This window comes from Haliotis cracherodii, unplaced genomic scaffold (genome assembly GCF_022045235.1).
Source record: "Haliotis cracherodii isolate W230 unplaced genomic scaffold, xgHalCrac1.p SCAF_15, whole genome shotgun sequence".
In the NCBI taxonomy this organism is placed as follows: Eukaryota; Metazoa; Mollusca; class Gastropoda; order Lepetellida; family Haliotidae; genus Haliotis; species Haliotis cracherodii.
This window is the reverse complement of record NW_027266270.1, coordinates 7,422,614-7,444,589: the sequence shown is the minus strand read 5'-3', so window position 1 is coordinate 7,444,589 and position 21,976 is coordinate 7,422,614. Positions and strand designations below refer to the sequence as shown.

The following is a 21,976-nucleotide window of genomic DNA, read 5'->3' as shown; positions in this document are numbered from 1 at the left end:
CCATTTTCAATGCTTGAGAAACTGAAGGACGATGTCGCATTCCAATAATATACATCTATGCTTTTCGTATAAGGCGACTTAATAGATCGAGAGTCAGGCTAAGTAGCTTGGTTGATTGCATGTCATCGTACCCAGACAGCGTGGGATGTTGCACATAATATCAACCACTGGTTTGTCTGGTCCTAAGTCGATTATTTACACCCTGCCATCGTAAACAAATAAACAATGGAGTGATGCAGTGGTTGCATTTCTTCAATAAATATAGACAAAGGTGAAAAAATATTAAGGGGTATAATGTAGAAAAAGAACCGTTTATATTTTTTATTTTCAACAAGATCAGCATCTGTTTTACCGGTTTAGACAGTCAAATATTACCCATAAGTATAGAATGACCGTGTGTTATAACTTTCTGATAAATGCACATGTTCATCTTAGCAATTCTCTATGTTGATTTGTCAGTTGAAGCCATGAGGTCACAGTGCTTCTTTGTTGAGTAAAATACGATATGACGCCATCCATTGTTCATAATAAATTTATTACATGACGTCATGCAGTCATCTAAGGCGCCGCGATTCGCTGTGCAGAGTTGCGTTCCCTGGACACGCCAGAAACCTATGAAAGTGGCTTTCGCCCCACTTACCAGTGCTCGTGGGTTTCACCGAAGTGGTAAACGTCTGAGACCTGCACCACTTCGGGCTTTCCTCCCACATTAAGCTGACACGCCGTGATATAACTGGAATAATGTTAAAAGCGGCGTTAAACCCAACTCACTCACTCACTCTTTGATGTGAGACAGCAACTGCATCGCAGAAGGCCTCAGTGACGGGTCCATGTTCAAGCAGGCTGTAATAATCTCCCTGTACACGTCCAACGATTGCAAAGACACGGGACTCTGTCCAAATTCCAACTGTTTCGTTACAACATCAATAGGCGCGTGATGCTGCATGAGTTTCCCCCAGAGCCGACTCTCCGTGAACATCTCCGTCAGGGTCGCACCCATCCCCCAAACGTCTGCAGCCAGATCGCCATCCTGTTGAGAAACCAATCTTTCAGGGGGCAGGTACAACGCCATCTCCTCGTAACACCTACTCGAACCATTGGACACATATGGACTGCTCAGCTTTGCTGTTGCACCTTGGTTCAATACCCAGACACTATCCGGATGTATGCAGCGATGCATGATGGGAGGCGACAGCGCGTGAAGGTAGACCAATGCTTGGCAACACTGCTTAGCAACGATGTGTTTATGGGCGGTGTCAAGGCAGAGATATTGCCTAGTTTCAGCCCTGAACGTCACTGATTCTAGTGTTGCACCTTCATGATACTCAGAGAGAAGCATCAGTGTGTTGTTGGTTTCGACACACGCCATAAGAGACAGAATATTTGGATGGCGTATCCTGCTATTGACTTCGCGAATAGATTGCACGAAATCGTCTCCATCCTCATCTGTGAGACTGACACATTCCACGTGCACGTCCGTGGCCAACCAGCTACCCCGGTACACGGTACCAAATGTACCACTGCAAACCTTTCCGGTGAAATCAACGTCTAAGTGATCTCTGTTAACTGATGGGATAATTCGGTATGGCGAATTGGCGACATCTTGACAACAGTTCGCGTTGACATCAACAGACGCAAGCTCAAGCTTTTGTTTTTTGAAGGAGCAGTCAGCAAACTCTACAATTTGCAAAGGATGAGAGATGTCATAGCTGTTTCCAAATGTAACCCTGCAGTAGTAAACGCCAGGCAAATTCACGACGATACAGCAGAGGTTCAACCCTTCCTTATATAACGCCCCGTCCCTGTGCCAGGAGTACATTGGTTTTGAAAGGCCATGACAACTAGCAACGACTCCAAGGACAATGTGATTTCTATCATACCCCCACAACTCTGAAGGCTGGTGTACAATTAACCCAGCGCAAGAAGACTCCATAGGGAATACAAATACAGTCTGTCCAGATCCGGCATCTAGGTCCATGTTCACAAAAACATTTCTATTTTTCTGTATCTTCTTCACAACGAATCCGTGGTCCGTAGGCTCAAAGTGGGCATCATTGATATAAGGGGATCGAAATCGCGAAAAGTCTAAACAATCTTGCCATGTAAATTCCGAATCAACTGACACAAGGGAAGCGAAGGGTGAGCAGGGATCAAAGCTGTATCTGATCTCCAGGTCAGATTTGTCCTCCAGTATGAATCCGAGCTTGTCTGTAGGAAGTAGTCTGGATGTCTGGAAGTCATGTGGAATTGTCCCAGGCGTCAGACAGACAGAACTCTGTGATTGTTTGCATTCATTCGGTTGGTGATCCAGATCCGATTCGTAGGGATATCTAACTTGCTGCTCTGGAGAATGATAGGCAGATTTAGGTAGGCGTCTACGACGGGATGAAGTGTCCCGTCCAACCGCGTTAACAACTCGCGTGACTTTCTTTTTTGTGAGCAGATAGATATAGCACCTCGACGCATAAGTTCCTTGAGCTTTGAGATATTGTCCTAAAGAACACTCGTTCCCGCCGTCGTCACTGAATCGAAGAAGTTCTTCGCCACAGAAGTTACCCAGTGCAAAGGACTCCACCTCGTCCACACTGACGACCTGTGAAGCGCCCTCTGGGAAGAAGAGAGTTATCGCCCTTTGAACTATATCCGCCGGATATATGTTGAGGTTGTCCAGGATAAGCTCCCTTGTACCGCCGCCATATTTGCGTCTGACTTGCCGGTACTTGTCTCCTACCTTGTGCATCCAGCCGATGTGTATCTTGATAGGACGCCGTTTGCCGATCAGGGACACCACATCCTGAAACATAAACAGAAAAATTGATATCTTTGTTTTAAAAAATAAACGACGAGTGCGAGTTGTTTATTGTACAATAAAACACTCCAGGGAGAATAAACCATGAGGGACGCAATTTTGAATAGTTACGTCACTGCATTTGAGAATTAATGCGAGGGGAAAGTTAAAATGATTTGGTTGTTTTTCCTCTAACGCCGCACTCAGCCACATTCCAGGAATATGACGGCGGCCTGTATATAATCCAGTCTGGACCAGACAATCCAGTGATTGATATCAGGAGCAAGGACCCATGCATGTCATCGTATTCCAATTGCGTGGATCGATGTTCATGATGTCAGTTATTAGATTGTCTGGTCCAGATTCGATTATTTATAGACCGCCGACACATAGCTGGAATATTGCTGAGTGCGGCGTTAAACAACAAACAAACAAACAAACAAACTGGGATAAAGGGAGATTATTATTCGAGTGTGTTTCCGTATTGTGAATATCATATGTTCTGAATGAAAAAAACAACGTATTGGAGTTCCTAAACTCATTCGGGGGCACGGGTGGCCCAGTCGTCTAAGGCGCCGCAATTCGCTGTGCAGAGTTGCGTCCCTTGGGCAAGCCAGAAACCTTTGATTGTGGGTTCGAATCCCGGTTCGCCCCGATTATGTTTCTAGGTTTGTCAGCACCATACCCGTGCTCGTGGGTTTCACTGAAGTGATAAACGTCCGAGACCTGCATCACTTCGGGCTTTCCTCCCACATTAAGCTGACACGCCGCGATATAACTGGAAAAGTGTTAAAAGCGGCGTTAAACCCAACTCACTCACTCACTCACTCACTCACTCACTCACTCACTCTTTAACTTATTCAATGATGATGCGGAAATAAATTTCATTCTTCAATAATTGGAGGAAATAAAGAATGTCCGTCTCTTCTACCTTATTTAGAAGACTGGTGGTGGCCGATGCCTTGTAGGCTGGGATTGGACGACACTGAACATGGCATTCACTGGTTCTCGGTAACGAATGTAAACAAATAGCGGGCTACATGTATTGGGCGTCAGACCCACACTCAGCAAAGCATGACACGGAAGGAAAATAAGAAAATATAGTGCTCTGTTTAAATGGGCTCTGCCAATTTTATTTGAAGTGACATATGATAGCTTAAAGTATCGATTAGATATTGTAGTTTGTTGCGAAATATTTTGATTCACAACTTGTACACCAGGATATTGACACCAGCTTCCCATAATGAATGCCGTTTGATATTTCGGCTAGATACTTCTGGTGACCATTGTTGACAGTGGTAACTGCGAAATCTAGAGGATGGATCCAGAATGCCATTTTTCTTTTTTAAGTGACAAGTAGCAGGTTAGGCAGCGCGGAACGGGTGAACAGCCTATGACCGATATTTACATTCGAAATAAAAGGCGCTACGCATGCGCACCTTTAACCGGATATGGTACTGAAGAAACAGTCGAACTACTTCATCTGAAATTTTCCCCGCTATAACACCATACCCGGGTAGAGGACGGGCGTTCCTCGATGTCTACCGCCCCGACAAAGCTGCTGAATTGAGGAAGTGGCTTGTTGTTTCGATCGTCACCTGCAATGAATAAAAAACATCAGAATTATTTATGCAAAACGCCTAGTAGATCCAAAAACGACAAGGGTAACTCGAACCATATCAATGTATTAAGAAAAACTGAAAATCAATAATAATTGTGATGGTAAGAAACCGTCTCATCTGTTAGCACAGGTAAACTTTTAGTAAATTTATTGTACCTAATCAAGACGATATATTTAAATTAATATCATAGATACAAGTATGACATTTTGGATCTCTAAAGTCACATGTTGTCTTTGTACAAAGGCATTAAAAACTGTTCATTATCATGTCACATAAGGCCAGAAGGTTGTGCTGAACTCAGTATCTCGTGTGACCGCCCCGGGCAGCAACTACGGTTCTGCATCTCCTCGGCACTGACTGGATAAGTGTGCGAATTCTGCCCTGTACAATTCTGTGCCATTATGCTTGTAACGCGATGGCGAGTTGTGGGAGTGTCTGCGGCGTATTCGGACGTTGATGCACACGTCGATCGAGTTCATCCCAGAGGTGTTCGATTTGGTTGAGATCTGGAGATCTCGACGGCCAGGGCAAGGCATTGATGTTGGTATTATGCAGGTAGTCTACCGTGACACGAGCTGTGTGCGGTGGAGCGTTGTCCTGTTGAAACTGCTCCCTCTGACAGTCAATGATTGGAAGAAGGCTGATTCATGTAGCGATTTGCTGTCAAATTTCCCTGAACCACAGCCAAGTCAGATCTCGTGGTTTAGGATATGGCCCCCAGCACCATGACACTACCGCAACCGAACTTGTCGAATTCACGTACACAATGTCGGGCAAAACGCTCATTTCGACGACAAAAACACGTTGTCTTCCATCTTGCCGGTGAAGAAGAAATCGTGATTCATCGCTACACAACACTCGTCTCCAGATTCTCAAACTCCAAGTCTGTAAGGTATGGCACCAACGCAAGCGTCGCTGTCGGTGGATCTGTTGCAGAACAGGGACGATAACTGATCTTCTGGGTCCTTATTCCAGCCTCGTGAAGATTGTTCCTGACGGCCTATTCCGATATCCTCCTCAAATCAGGGATGCGTCCTGCAGTCTCCGTAGCTGTGGCATTGCGATGACGAAGGTGGAACAGTCGACTGTAGCATCGTTTGTCGAATATCAGGCCGCCAACATTTTTCAATTACATATATCCACTATATATACCGGATTATTTTTGTGTAGTCAGGTTCAATGAACTACATACTACCTGTGCGTTTCTTTTTTCTTTCTTTTTTGAAGAGTGTGGGTATAAAGGTTCCAAGTGACCAAAACCTCTCAACAAGACTGTATGACTAGAGGATTGACTTTTTTTAGAACAATTGCCTTGCCTTTGCATGTGTGTTACGGTTGCCACCGGGGGAGCAGGATACGCTCACAACTTCGCGAACACCTGGTATCACCACAATTTGTTAGTGAGTCATAATCCCATGCTCATGATATAGTCGGACTCGTACAATGGGCGAATATTGTACACAACAGACCCGTGTGGCATCACTGATTTTCACTGATCCATTCATATAATTTTCACCGCTATTTTGCCGTTTACACCCAGTGGAATCTGTTTCGGTGGATAATCGAGGTTGATTATTCAGTATTCCTTAACGTTTTATTTCTTAGTGCTAGCCCCCCTGATATACCATGCCTCAGCTTAACATGGACACCCCACTCAGGCACAGTAAACTAATTCCGAGCCGACCAGTTCTGTTGTGTCCCTTTAATGTGAGCCCCGGCAGGGTAACAAGTACATCCCTTCAGTGAACCACCAACCTACCGGTCCCCGGGCAGACGCTCTGTCCACTACACCACGGAGGCAATCACCGGACAGACACTCTGTCCACTACACCACGGAGGCGGTCATCGGGCAGACGTTCTGTCCACTACACCACGGAGGCAATCACCGGGCAAATGCTCTGTCCACTACACCACGGAGGCAATCACCGGACAGACACTCTGTCCACTAGACCACGGAGGCGGTCACCGGGCAAACGCTCTGTCCACTACACCACGGAGGCGGTCACCGGGCAGACGCTCTGTCCACTACACCACGGAGGCAATCACCGGGCAGACGATCTGTCCACTACACCACGGAGGCGGTCACCGGGCAGACACTCTGTCCACTACACCACGGAGGCAATCACCGGGCAAATGCTCTGTCCACTACACCACGGAGGCAATCACCGGACAGACACTCTGTCCACTAGACCACGGAGGCAGTCACCGGGCAAATGCTCTGTCCACTACACCACAGAGGCGGTCACCGGGCAGACGCTCTGTCCACTACACCACGGAGGCGGTCACCGGGCAGACGTTCTGTCCACTACACCACGGAGGCAATCACCGGGCAAATGCTCTGTCCACTTCACCACGGAGGCAATCGCCGGACAGACACTCTGTCCACTAGACCACGGAGGCGGTCACCGGGCAAACGCTCTGTCCACTACACCACGGAGGCGGTCACCGGGCAGACGCTCTGTCCACTACACCACGGAGGCAATCACCGGGCAGACGATCTGTCCACTACACCATGGAGGCGTTCTCTGGGCAGATGTTCTGTCCACTACACCACGGAGGCAATCACCGGGCAAACGCTCTGTCCACTACACCACGGAGGCGTTCTCCGGGCATACGTTCTGTCCACTACACCACGGAGGCAATCACCGGGCAAACGCTCTATCCACTACACCACGGAGGCGTTCTCCGGGCAGACGTTCTATCCACTACACCACGGAGGTGGTCCCCGGGCAGGGGCTCTGTCAACTACACCACGGAGGCGGTCACCGGGCAGACGCTCTGTCCACTACACCACAGAGGCGGTCACCGGGCAGACGTTCTGTCCACTACACCACGGAGGCGGTCACCGGGCAGACGCTCTGTCCACTACACCACGGAGGTGGTCCCCGGGCAGGGGCTCTGTCCACTACACCACGGAGGCGGTCATCAGGCAGACGCTCTGTCCACTACACCACAGAGGCGGTCCCCGGGCAGGGGCTCTGTCCACTACACCACAGAGGCGGTCCCCGGGCAGACGCTCTGTCCACTACACCACAGAGGCGGTCCCCGGGCAGACGCTCTGTCCACTACACCACGGAGGCGATCACCGGGTAGACGCTCTGTCCACTACACCACGGAGGCAATCACCGGGTAGACGCTCTGTCCACTACACCGCGGAGGCGGTCTCCTCGCAGACGCTCAGTCCACTACACCACGGAGGCAATCACCGCGTAGACGCTCTGTCCACTACACCATGGAGGCAGTCTCTGGGCAGACGCTCTGTCCACTACACCACGGAGGCTGTCACCGGGCAGACGCTCTGTCCACTACACAACGGAGGCAATCACCGGGCAGACGCTCTGTCCACTACACCACGGAGGCAATCACCGGGCAGACGTTCTGTCCACTACACCACGGAGGCGGTCACCGGGTAGACGCTCTATCCACTAGACCAATGAGGCAGTCTCCGGGCAGACGTTCTGTCCACTACACCACGGAGGCAATATCCGGGTAGACGCACTGTCCACTACACCACGGAGGCAGTCACCAGGCAGACGCTCTATCCACTACACCACGACGGCGGTAAAGAAGCAGAATAAGCAATAGAATAAGCAACTATTGCACAAAACACATTTCCATAATCATAAGAAACAGCTGTGAAAAGCAGAGTCCATTGTACGACACTGACTATATCATATTCATAAACATGTGTTTAGGAATCAATATCACATAGTGGTGATACCTAGTGTTCGCGAAAAGGTGGGCGTATTCGGCCTAGGATGTGGCCTCGTAACAAACACATGCAAACTGCCAATTGTTCACCTTAATAAAATTCAACTCTCTTTGCCTTTTGTCATACAGCCTTGTGGATAGTTTAGGTCACGTTGATCCTTCATGTCTAGATATATTTAACGCCGCATTCAGCAAAATTCCAGCTATATGACGGCGGTCTGTCAATTACCGAGTCAGGACCAGACCATTCAGTGATTGATATCATGAGCATCGATCCACGCAAATTGGGTACGATGACATGCATCAACCAAGTCATCGAACCTGACCACCCGATAGTCGCCTCCTACGACAAGCATAGTCGCCTTTTACAGCAAGCGTGAACTGCTAAAGATCTATTCTGGCCCGGATCTTCACGGGTAGATCTAATTATGATCTATTCTCTCTCTCTCCTACGGCTGTCATTAGTTTATGAATTATATCGTATTATTATCACCATCATGGTCGTCGTCGTCGTTGTTGCTGTTGACTCCGAGAAGCACGTTTATTGTATTGCAGTTTAACTTTCATTCTGTCTGTCATGCTTCTAAAATATCACATATGTTAATATTTGGGTCCATTGTAACATGTATTATTTGACAACTAATCCTCTGACATTGAAACAAAGAGTTTACTAATAAGTCTGACAACGATCAGCATTTAACTGTCTCAGTAATGAATGTCATGTCATTATTTTTTAATATATATAATATTTCATGACATGTTAAAACTTGACATGGGCACATTATAAAATGTATACATAATGGATATTTTAATTTTATAATATAAGATATGTTAATGTTAAATGAAAACGTAAAATTTCACTTTTCACTGCTTCATGGAAAGGGCGAGGAGAGCGACCTTTTGGTCGCATTGAAATTCATATCTTACGGATATCGCTTTACCCATGATCAGATATGATCATATGACTAAATATCATATGATCTCCCTCATTCCACATGCATGTTTTAGTCTGATAGCATGTTCACTGACAGACGTTTTGCTAACATGTGCGAAATTAGACATTTTTGAATTTCATAATGAACTTAGAATTGATTAATGAACAATAATTATAACTGACCAAGGAGAATATTTTCACAAATTGTTTGTATTATCTTTATCTATATATGTCCTAAGTAAATCAGCTTCTGTTGAAAAACTGGTTATGATAAAATATTTTATAATACAAAACGTCAACGCCAGAGAATATCCAGTCTCGATTATCCAGCGACACAGAGTCCATTGGCCATAACAGGCAAAATAGCGATGAAAACTGTATGTCTGGATAACTGAGGTCACACTAAGGTGTTTGCGAAAAGGATGAGCATGTCCTGCCCTAGTGGTAGCACCCGCCACTCATACAGGTTGTGGGCGGTGGGGTAGTCTAGTAGTTGAAGCATTCGCTCGTCTCGCCAAAGAAATGGGTTCGATTCCCCACATGGGTACAATGTGTCAAGCCCATTTTTCGCCATGATATTGCTGGAATAATACTAAAAGCGGCGTAAACAATACTCACTCACGCAAGTTGTGTTTGTTGAATGACCCTTCTTATTAAAAACACTTCTTAACAACCTCTAAAATCATTTTTGACACGTTGGCTTTACATTGTCCAACATTTAAGTCCAACACATACAGCTTTCTATGAGAACAGTCAGGAGGTGGGGTAGCCTAGTGGTTAAAGCGTTAGTTAGTCCCGTCGAAAGCCCTGGTTTGATTCTCATCTTCAATATGAACACCTTTATGGATGGTCAAGGTTGGGTGTTTTATATTCATGAAAGAAATTCGACATTTTCCCTCGTGTCTAAAATATTTGCACATCTAGCAGTACAAACATCTTCTTGCCTCACTGTTCTTTTTAATGATTTGTGATTTTATTCTTTATCTTTATTTATGCTTACATGTGTAGGCCAACGGCCCATGGTATATAAAATGGTCCCCAGGATATAATACAGATTCACAATAATTAAGGGCGTAATACAAATGCTTTGTAATATTTCTAATTGCAGTTTGGTCATAGTCACACATTAAAGTAATTTTTAGCAATATTCCAGCAATTATCACGTCGGGGGACATCAGAAATGGGCTTCACACATTGTACTCATGTCGGGAATCGAACCCGGGTCTTCGGCATGACGAGCGAACGCTTTAACCACTAGGCTACCCGACCGCCCCTTATCTAGTGTCGGATGAACATAATCCTTTTCATGGATATATTGTTGCCATATATTAAGTTTTGGTAAAGAAATGTTATAACTTATTATTGTTAGACTGTAGTAATGGTAAAACTAACTGGGCATCAAAAGTAAAACACATATTATTCTCTACTTGTTTTGGTTACATATGGGAACAACAATTTATAAGTAGTATCTCCAGCTTTCTGTCGGAATTTATACTCCGTCTAAAATTATCTTATGAACAAAATTGGCACGCAGCTCTTTCATCAAGCTCAAAATCAACTCTTTACAGTTTATTCCAAAAGAAATTCGGCTTAGAAACATATTTAAAAGAATTATCAATTTTTAAATATAGGCGTGCCCTTGCACAATTTAGATGCTGTTCCCACCAGCTCCGAATTGAAGCGGGGATGTATAAAAAAAAAGAAGCTAAAATCTGAAAGGTTGTGTCTGGCTTGCAATCAAAATCAAGTAGAAGATGAATTTCATTTTATAATAATTTGTGATAGATATGTACATTCAAGATGAAAATATATACCCAAAATGTTTTACCTGTACCCCTCAATGCATACGTTTAACAGTTTAATGGCATCAAATAATGTAATAATCATTCAAAATCTATCCGTATTCATTAACAAAGCAATGAAACTACGTATTGTGTAAATTACCTAAAATTTTGTATAATAATGTTTCTCTCTCACTGTATACTCTGTAATGTATAATGGGCCAGTGGCCTGCAATACATAATGAATAAAGACTATATATTAAGTTATTTTTTAAAAATTACCAAAAAGTTATATTCATTTTCCACACAACCAGTATTGCATATATTTTACAAATCCTCAACTTTCTTGGTGTTTTGTGACACCATCCTTCTTCAACACCTAAAGAATGTAAGCTGCAACGGAAGCGACTTATTGCCGACCTATATTTCCCAATAGTTAAGGCAAATGAATATATCTCAGCACAGAATGATGTTTTAAATACGGAATAATAATTCATCTTAGAGCTATCATATAAATCTATTCTAAACGTGATACAAATCATCAATAAACAAGTTTGGAAAATCGACGATCTGTTTTTCCCAAATATAGTCAAATCCAATATTATACAAGAGGCGCTTAATTTTACACATCCAATTAGATTTGTCATTAGAAGCTTAATTATGCAACATATTATAACCTTTCTTTGGGTCATGGGAATCAACCATATTTAAAATTTTACACCGTTCATTCAAATGATTTTATTCATGGGGGGAATGTCAAGTAAATATATTATTACAGCATTACCCAGATTGTCAGAAGGGCTGTATTCCTGGTAGCAAACCCGGGTACTCTCCCGATGTCAGTCAACAGATTGGGAGGTACCAAACCTAAGGCACCGAGAACAATGGGGAGTCGGGCAACTTGGTACTTGGGGTGCAAGCGTGACATTTCGAACGCGATTGCGAGGTCTGCATATTTGCAATGTTTTTCATAAATCTTGTCAATCATATTGGTGTCAAAAGGAACAGAAAATTCAATGATTTAAATGATTTCATTGGATTTATCAAAAAGGACAAGATCAGGTTTGTTGGCTGTATAAGGGCCTATTCCAAAGAATTTTGTATTTATCATTTTCCATGACGCCCTCTACATTTTATGCGTTGTACCATGGATGGGCCTCTGTGTCAAAACCACAAGCATGGTGAAGATGGTAATACGTCTGAGACTGTATACGGAGAAATATATATCAATATGATAATAGGGAGCAGAAACTCTTTACTTACTTGACGAACAGATGTTAATTTCATCGTTGAAAACGTGCATGTGCACGTTCCCGTAACTTTCTGTTTTCACTGAAGACTGCATTTCATCGCGGCAAAGCTCTCACGACTCTTCAACGTCAATCAACACTCTGTCGAAATCCACTGTTTGAGGAGCGTTACATGCTAAATGAGGAAAAGGTGCGAACAATAGATGTGCGAACATTTATTTCTCTCAGCAGCTGAAAAAAACAAAATACGAGATAAATCTAAAAGTGATAGAAATCGTATAGGTTTTGTCAGAAGTTTGGAATATGCAAATATGTCCTATCAGTTCGTCATTGGCTGCGTGTTCTGTGTTACTCTTTTATCGAGCCACGCGCCAGTTGAGTATAAATCTCATATCACATTCCCCAATTTAACTGCTTATCAACACCGCACCAAACAGTAAACAATTTGTTCAAATAGACCGTGCGCACAGGTGACACGCCGGCTGAGCATGAATAGATCATACGTCGGCTCAGAACGTTTGAGGAGCTCATCCGTGTATTCTAGATTAACATTATGATAACAAAACACATGGGTCGGCGATACTTTTTATTACGGTACTAAAGCATAATTTTTTATTCTGGATAGGGCATGTTGGGTTTCACTCTTTTATGAATTGACTATATTATTTCAGACTATAAATACATATACCAGTCTCTTTCTCTGAACGATCTAATCTTCGCGCCATGTGTGTTTCTGTATAGAGGAGTGTTCGATTCTCTTTCGACTAAAGCCGCGAAACACCCCACCTACTTTAATATTACAGTTATAGAAATGTTTCTTCATATGACTACGGCGGCAGAGTAATTATTCTATTCACCCGTAGATGACTTGGATTTCCTTGAAAAGGTTATTGTTGGCAATTATGTCTGTTTTTTCACGTTCGTTTTGTGAAACATTTGAGCATACGCTCTAAAACTAGACCTAACAATGCCGTAATTGTTAATGGTCAATTTGACAACATATGGCACGAACTCACGCGGAACAAGATCAACCTAATCAGAGAGCATTCAAGTGCACAGTATTGTCTCGTCGGAATGAGATAATAATAGCATTTGGCATGCTTCGGATGAGACAACACTTTTTACTTGTTACTATTATTATTATAACGGTGGTTATATATTTTTTTAATTGATTAGAAATTATTTTTATTTACAGATTAAAATAAAAAATGCAACAAAGAGGGTTTGGGTGATCCTGTCACAGTCAGGCTGGTTGAGCTCATCATCAGCTCGGGGCCCTTTTTTAATTAATTAGAAAGTAGTAGTAGTAGTAGTAGTAGTAGTAGTAGTAGTAGTAGTAGTAGTAGTAGTAGTAGTAGTAGTAGTCCAGTCAACAACACCAAAAGAATATGAAAGGACGGGTACAGCATAGTATTTGTGGCTTTAACAATATTGCGAGCATTCAGTTCTGAACTCCAGATTTTCTTAAGTTACATTTGTACTCTGCCCGAAGTTTTTCCTTGCTATGGGCATCCAGGAGTTTGTCCCAAAACTGCATCCCTAACTACGTATAGGCCTGACCTTCCACGACAGACAGCGAATGGGACTTCCCCTGGAGATATTGATATTCTTGTGGTAGTACCGTATATACAAATGCCGCATATGGTATAAACTATAACCTGTCAAGTTGACAGCTCAAACTGCCCCCACTCTCTGCTCACCCTAGTCCCTACCCTACAAACGCATTGAATAAGAGTAAATTCAAGTGCAAGAGTAAAAATAAGTGTAAATTCAAGTGCAAGAGTAAAAATAAGTGTAAATTCAAGTGCAAGAGTAAAAATAAGTGTAAATTTAAGTGCAAGAGTAAAAATAAGTGTAAATTCAAGTGCAAGAGTAAAAAAGAGTGTAATAGTGAGAGTGGAAATACGACACCGACTATATAAGATTATATAAACATAACAATAAGTGTAGGAGTTAAAAGAGTGAGAAAATGGATCATAAGGTTGAGTGACTGAGTATAGTTTACGCCACTTTTAATAATATTCCAGCAATATCACGGCGGGGAACACCAGAAATGGGCTTCACACATTGTACCCATGTCAGGAATTGAACCCGGGTCTTCGGCGTGACGAGCGAACGCTTTAACCACTAGGCTACCCGACCGCCCCTAGACCAAAATAATAACAACACACTAATAAAGTATCATTGTACATTTGCCTATTGTAAGTAAACACATCCCTTTTACGTAAGAAAAGGATTATCGATAATGATACATATTAATTTAAGTATGTATATATTACCGTATATACTATGGATTAAGTCAAACCTTAGTGTAGTGCGATATGGGTTATATTACCCTGGGATAACATTGTTTTGTTATTTGTGCGCTTGTTAGGTGTAGCACAAGACATTTATTAACAACGTGAACATGGTTTAAAGATATAAATGAGTATGAGGTGTATTTTATTTAATTATGTATCCATTTGGCAAATCTGATGGTTAATATGTTCATTTTATTATTTATGTGAAATTGTTTTAGAAGATGTTGGTGTCTCGTAGGTCAATGTTTGCCGACCGTTGTGCATTAGACACTCGCATTTTATGTTTACTTCTTCGTCTTCGTCTACTTCTTTTAAAATCAAGAAGAATAAAAGACTAACACGGAAAAGAGAATTCTATTGATCCGTAAATGAGTTGGGCTACCTTGAAAAGGTTCAATTATGCAGTAGTGGTAGTAGTAGTAGTAGTAGTAAAATGTTTATTAAAGTGTCACACGCGCAACATGTACAATATAAAATCGGTGCACATAAGATAAAAGGTGTATGGAGTGCGTCTTTGGTTCTGGTCGACTGATTCTACCCGAGAGAGAAAACACTGACCGCCTTGAATACACGCTCGCGTACACAGCGAGGAACGTGCAAAAAGGTCAACTGATGAAATCTGCCCAACATGTGTTACCGTGTCGGTTTGAAAGGGATAATAAAATGCGTTGATTTACTGAAGTGCTTTTTTTTGCATAAATAAGAAGCATTACAGATAAACCAATGTCATCTTGAAAAGGTAAACCAAAAATTGGGATGTTTTCATTTAAAGTTTTAAAGATCATGAATATTTACTAAATAAATCATTTACAAAATCATGATGAAATGATTTGGCTGCATTTCACAAGTTTTGAGGTTCAGTCGAGCATGCTCTCTCCGCTAACATTTCAAAGGGTATCATCCGGTCCTTGCCTGTTGTTAGATCTATGGTTACAGCATTAGTAAAGCTTTCAAAAGGTTGCATACCGTATATGTCCGCAGATAAGCCGAATTTTGAGGACCAGAAAAAAGATTCTGTAGAAAGGGGTCGGCTTATCCACAGGACACACTTTCATGATAGTATTTTTCAGATCGTGATCTGTCAGAAACATCGCCTGAATGACGGTCCGATAGATAACAACTTCCCGAAAGTTTAGAAGTTACCACGACTACAGCCATTATTGTTATAAATGATCAATAAAGTTATGATCATACACCAATGTTGTCATTTGATAAAAATATGCGTGTTACTATTTCCGATCATAAGTTTTCAATTGAACGTTCAAAGTTTATCGTTCTTCATAAACTCCACAATCTATGCATGTAACAATATAATCCACAGATATCATATATAGTAGTAGTAGACATGTACATGATATTTCCATATTTGACGCATCAGTGACCAAAATAATGTTTGATGCAATTCCCTATTTTCAATTGTACCATATGTTTCCTTGTTTGTTCAGATGAGATATTTGCGTGTGTTTGTGGCGGGTTCCACCGGCAGGGCATAATGCGCTTACCTTTTCGCGATCACCTGGTATCATCACTATTTGATAGTAACTCATAATCACATGGTTATGATATAGTTTTAGCAGAGATTTCGTCAGATTATGGAAAATGTGTGGTCACTTTAATTTATTTATGTATATTTTAGGAGTGACTTTTGGTCTGACACCAAAACTTATCAAGTGGTCTGTTTTGATAATCTTAAAACCTACATAGTCCATCACTTTATAAAATTATTAATTTTCAGTGAAAAAATAATTAGTTTGTGTGATGGTACACAGCATAACAGGTAAATAAAGGAAAAAAAATCCTTTCCATAATCATAAGAAATCTCATAAGAGTCCACCGTACGAGTCCGCCTAAATCATCCGACGTCCTCTTCTGACTATATTGATTAAGACAAGGTGAACTTCTCTCACCGCCTCTGTTATATGAATGGCACGGGACCCATCTAACTGGTGTTCTTAACGCTGCGACTAACGTAAGTCTTTGTTAAAGTATTGGGAGTTATTTATTACAGATATTTTACTAACGTCTCACTGATGGTACACCAAACAAATATACAATATACCTTATTAATAAAGATACATGTCCCATTCCTTGTGAAATTACGAGAGACTAAATTCAAATATGTCTATAAATACCAAATCAGAATATAAAAACAATCAATTGCATGATCAATATGAAATACAGATATAAAATGTCATAGCGACAATACAATAAGTCTCGATGACGAAAAAGCATAACAAAATAGTTTCGACAACATTATTAATTCATCGGTGGACTTTAAACAACAGAACTTTTATATATTGGTGGACTTTAAACAACAGAACTTTTATCTATTGGCGGGCATTAAACAACAGAACTTATATATATATACATACATATATATTGGTTGGCAGTAAACAACATAACTTGTATATATTGGTGGGCAGTAAACAACATAACTTTTATATATTGGTAGACATTAAACAACATAACTTGTATATATTGGTGGGCAGTAAACAACATAACTTGTATATATTGGTGGGCAGTAAACAACATAACTTTTATATATTGGTAGACATTAAACAACATAACTTGTATATATTGGTGGGCAGTAAACAACATAACTTGTATATATTGGTGGGCAGTAAACAACATAACTTTTATATATTGGTAGACATTAAACAACATAACTTGTATATATTGGTGGGCAGTAAACAACATAACTTGTATATATTGGTGGGCAGTAAACAACATAACTTTTATATATTGGTGGGCAGTAAACAACATAACTTGTATATATTGGTGGACATTAAACAACATAACTTATATATATTGGTGGGCAGTAAACAACATAACTTGTATATATTGGTGGGCAGTAAACAACATAACTTTTATATATTGGTAGACATTAAACAACATAACTTGTATATATTGGTGGGCAGTAAACAACATAACTTGTATATATTGGTGGGCAGTAAACAACATAACTTTTATATATTGGTGGGCAGTAAACAACATAACTTTTATATATATTGGTGGACATTAAACAACATAACTTGTATATATTGGTGGGCATTAAACAGCAGAACTTGTATATATCAGTGAGATCCCCACAATCAACATTATAGTAACAGGCAAGGCATTATAAATGAAAACCTAAATCATCACACACCGGGTTTTCAGTAAAACTGAGATTTAATCCTCAAAGAACATGTGCGTTCTTCAAGTGATAAATGTTCATACCGCTCGGTTTCTCGCTTAATAAGGCAACCCAATATCTGAACGTAGTTCTGTGATTCTTTGGTATGACCATATTTACATAGGTGTTCATTCCACATATAGCTTTAAATAAACGATAAGTATTAAGCTTCTTATTATCTTTAGATGGAGGTGTAGCGCTAAGATCTTCTTGTGAGACGAGAACCTGGCTACTTTAATGGGCAGAAGAACACATTAGGATAACAGGAACTGTTATATACATTAGCTCTCCTAATTCTTCACCGATCCCGGCAGCCATCACCCCGCGATTATTATCAGCTACAACTCACGTAGAAACTAAGCGCGAAAGCCGACCCAGGATATGTCTTTGTACATTATGTCTCATCAGAAGGGGTGTCACCTTACACACTTGTAACATGCGTGCAAGTGTGTGTGTGTGTGTGTGTGTGTGTGTGTGTGTGTGTGTGTGTGTGTGTGTGTGTGTGTGTGTGTGTGTGTGTGTGTGTGTGTGTGTGTGTGTGTGTGTGTGTGTGTGTGTGTGTGTGTTTAGCAGAGATTTCTTGTGGCTATGAGAGGTATTGTCGTTCTTGTTTACATGGTTAAAGTCTCGCATTAACCAATACGTTTGGTGGGTCACTACTTTGAATCGCTAGTAGTGACAGGTGAAAGGTGAAAGTGCCACGACCATATCAACGTTTCAGATTCATTATTGAATTTAATTTTTTCAACTTTTGTTTCAAATGTGTAAATTTTTGACGTTGGAATATGAACAGTGACGCGAACACACGGACATTTATAAAGCTACATCCATATCAATACACACAGAGACGTCTGGGTGAAAATTAAATATAGCATATTTCAAATAAATGTTGCTATTTTATACAAGTGGGGTGAGATGGGTTTGCCATCCCGTCAAGATTATTGCACTTATAGCAACATGCATGTGTGTGTGGGTGTGTGTGCGTGCGTGTGAGTGTGCATGTGTGTGTGTGTATGTGTGAGTGTGTATATGTGTGTGTGACTACTCATACTATTTAACGCTTACGCCGGTCTCATAGTGCTAGCCCACTGAGATATCATACCACAGTTTGACATGAATACCGGTATCATCCCATTTATTAGACAGCTTCAACAACACTTCCAGATGGATGTACAGCTAAGTAACATCACATTAATTGAAATACAGAAGTTGTATATTCATAGAACTATCTCTCTTGTTTTACAGGGTGCTCACCAAAATAAGTTTATTGTTTGACTATTATTAGAGAAAGCAAATGAGTTGCTGACAAGGTGTAAATAGAATATTAAATAATAGAAAATGAGAACGCTCAATGAACATGCCGCAAACACATATAATAATAATAATAATAATAATAATAATAATAATAATAATAATAATAATAATAATAATTTTCACCTCAACTCCTGAGAAGAAAATCATGAATAACAGTACAAATATTTTCATAAGTTCAGATTAACTTTAGTTTTGTTATATACACAAACTGCTAAAATCCGCATCAATTTCTGGCAAGCTCTTCTCTCACTATGGCAATCCAATTAGAACTGTCCCACTATAGCTTACTTACTTACGTTTGGAGATTTAACGTGCGCTTTCCGACTGGAGCGTATTTCGCACACGGAAGCTATAGCTGTGGGTGATATATTTTCGTATGAGGCGGCCCGGGATCGAACCACCGACCTTCCGCTTTCGGGGCAGAAGCTCTATCCACTGGACCACAGAGGCGGTTCTTATCTATAGAACGCACCATGTAAAAGTCGTTTGAGATCGATGAAAATAAATGAAAATTGTGTTCTCTGTTGTTGTTTTTATACTTATGGGATGAACAATATTGACTGAAACCATCCCTTCAAAGAAGAAATTCGTGTACAAGAAATGGCAACCAGGTTATCTTAAGGTGACAGAACAGAACTTTATTACGCTAAGGCCGAGATCCTCGGCATATGAGGTACAAAATAACAGCAAAATACACATTATAATAGCGGATATGTGGTTAGCCGGAAGATTTTACAATTTGCAATACATATTTACAGAATTTACTAGGTTTTTTTAATACAGATATCTCTTTACAAGTGAAAAGTCTTTGAAATTTAATCATATTAGGTCTTTTAGAATATGTAGGTGGGATATACAAAATTCTTTCTTTACTAAAATATGGACATTTAAAAATATAGTGAAATTCATCTCCATTATCAATATCCAATAAAAACACAGTTTACATTTTCTTTCACAAATAGGTATCCCATTCCATCTTCCTTTTTCAATTGGTAAGTCGTGGCATGAAGTACGAAATAAAAGTAGAGGGATAGCTTTATTTAGCGGTAGGGACGTCAGATAATTTTCTAATTCAAATTGTGGTTTCAAGAGAGAATAGACTACACCTCTTTTTTAATTTTCCACCTCAGAGCTCCAGGTTTGTTTAGCATGATCAGTTAAAATAGAGTGAGCTGTTGCTTTGAGCCAGGAAGATGAAACAGGAGACGAAGTTTTATTTCTCAAAACCAATGTCATTAGCAGCCGATATACCCAAATGTTTTCCTTTGTAAAACCCACATTACTTCTAATCACAAATTGCATTGTTAAACATTAACCTGTTAAGTATTTGAATATAATGACAATTAGATAGTTTTCTCAACTAAGTGCGGCTGTTGACAAGTACGGCTGTGGTATGGCCCGTGTATGGATAGCCCCGCGCGTAAGAAGGGATTGTTTAGTGTCTGTTAATGACGTAACAGTCAATTAGTACCCTGGGCAAGGTTTATTCACATGGGCATTTTGTTGTTATAATCAATCAGTCTGATGGTGTGTCCGAAAAAACACCCAATGGCGCAAGAAAAAACGGATAGATCTGTGGAAATGGTGTGTACATTGAACGACACAAGCACTCTCACTCGTTGGTCGATTGTTTGTTCTTCTTGTGAAACACTAAGGGGGTATACTTTTTCCCAGGATATTTGTTAATTCTGGATTTTTTTAATTCTCTGTTGTCCCTTTGCAAGTAGTGTGATTATTTATCTAACGTTTTGAAATGGGTCAATGGTAAATGTATTTGCCAGCCTCGAAATATTAGTTTGCATAAGGAAAGCAATGCTCTTTTTTTCTATCAGTATCCTTGTTCCATGTAACTACATCGATTCTTGAATTTAAAGGGAGAGCAACATATTGATGAGGTTTTTTTAAAAAAAAACATTAGAAGCTTCTTCATACACATTATTTGTGGATTATTTAATAATTAGGCAAACGTACATATCAATAATTAACATTCAAGAATTTCTGTTGTGCATGATGCTAACAAGGAAATGCACGTCGCTCACCTTTTCGCGAACACCTGGTGTCATCACTATTTGATAGTGATTCATAAACACATGTTCATAATATAATCTAAATCGTATGACTCTGCTTTTGACAGGGATGTCTTGTGAATACAGTAAGGGATTTATAACCTTGTTTAAATATTTTACTGCACGTCAGTCAGGCTGTTTTTTTTATAACAACAAAAACAGACAAAACTCTGGAATGCAATAATTTGTTCATGTTTAACACAAGCAAAATCGTCCTGTTATAAAATGCAATGTCTTGTTCCAAACAATTGTTGGTAAACCCTTTCAGAGACAAAAATAGTGTTTTGAAGCGCTAACTGGGGGAAATATTCTGTCATTAACAAATATCCCAGCCGGTATCTTATTTTTTATACGGAGAGCTGAGAAGAACCCCTATTACTATTATAAGATCAACAACTCATAGATCTCTCTCTCTCTCTCTCTATATATATATATATATATATCTATATATATATATATCTATATATCTATATATATATATATATATATAGATTACCAATAGAGAAGGGGTGGTGGGAACATATACCACGGGAAGACAGAATTTGTAGTCACTGTAATAAACATGACTTAGCTGACGAATATCACTATCTACTAATATGTCCTTTTCTGCATAACTTGCGTAAGCAATATATTCAAAAGAAGTACTTTACAAGACCTAGTACGATAACACTTGATATGCTACTAAATACTGAAAGTTTATTAGAACAAAGAAAAGTAGCAAAGTTTGTAAAAGAAATCCTCAAGATGTTTAATTAAATTTATGAGTCTGTTGCAGTTAAACGTATAGTTGACGCACGACTGTCTCATGCCTCGTGTCACCATAACACTCCATTTGTACCTTCAATATGTCATAGCTATGACCTTGAAGCGAAATAAACGTTTGTTGTTGTTGTTGTATTCATATTAAATAACATCAAAGTTAGGTTCCAATAAACTGCATCTCCGTATTGTGTTATTCTAGTTGTTTGCAGACGCTTTGTTAACTTAAACCCCTCCGGTAAATGGTGCACAGCTGGTAATTAATTAATCGTTATA

At 40.4% G+C, this 21,976-nt stretch overlaps 1 protein-coding gene across 1 annotated transcript; it reads right to left on the bottom strand.

Moving 5' to 3' along the window:
• Positions 1-585: 585 nt before the first annotated feature.
• Positions 586-12,208, bottom strand: LOC139461769 (uncharacterized). Its single transcript, XM_071243228.1, has 3 exons — positions 12,100-12,208; positions 4,301-4,386; positions 586-2,794 (listed from the first exon to the last, which is right to left on the bottom strand). The coding sequence occupies exons 1-3, from the start codon at positions 12,179-12,181 to the stop codon at positions 776-778; spliced, it is 2,187 nt and encodes a 728-aa protein (XP_071099329.1). The 5' UTR covers positions 12,182-12,208; the 3' UTR covers positions 586-775.
• Positions 12,209-21,976: the final 9,768 nt, after the last annotated feature.

Excerpts from the sequence above, each read along its gene's own strand:
- LOC139461769 (XM_071243228.1), bottom strand. The coding sequence starts at position 12,181 with ATGCAGTCTTCAGTGAAAACAGAAAGTTACGGGAACGTGCACATGCAC. Across the intron at positions 4,387-12,099 it reads AATTAACATCTGTTCGTCAA|GTGACGATCGAAACAACAAG; the intron begins GTAAGTAAAGAG and ends TATTCATTGCAG. Across the intron at positions 2,795-4,300 it reads AACGCCCGTCCTCTACCCGG|GATGTGGTGTCCCTGATCGG; the intron begins GTATGGTGTTAT and ends TTTATGTTTCAG.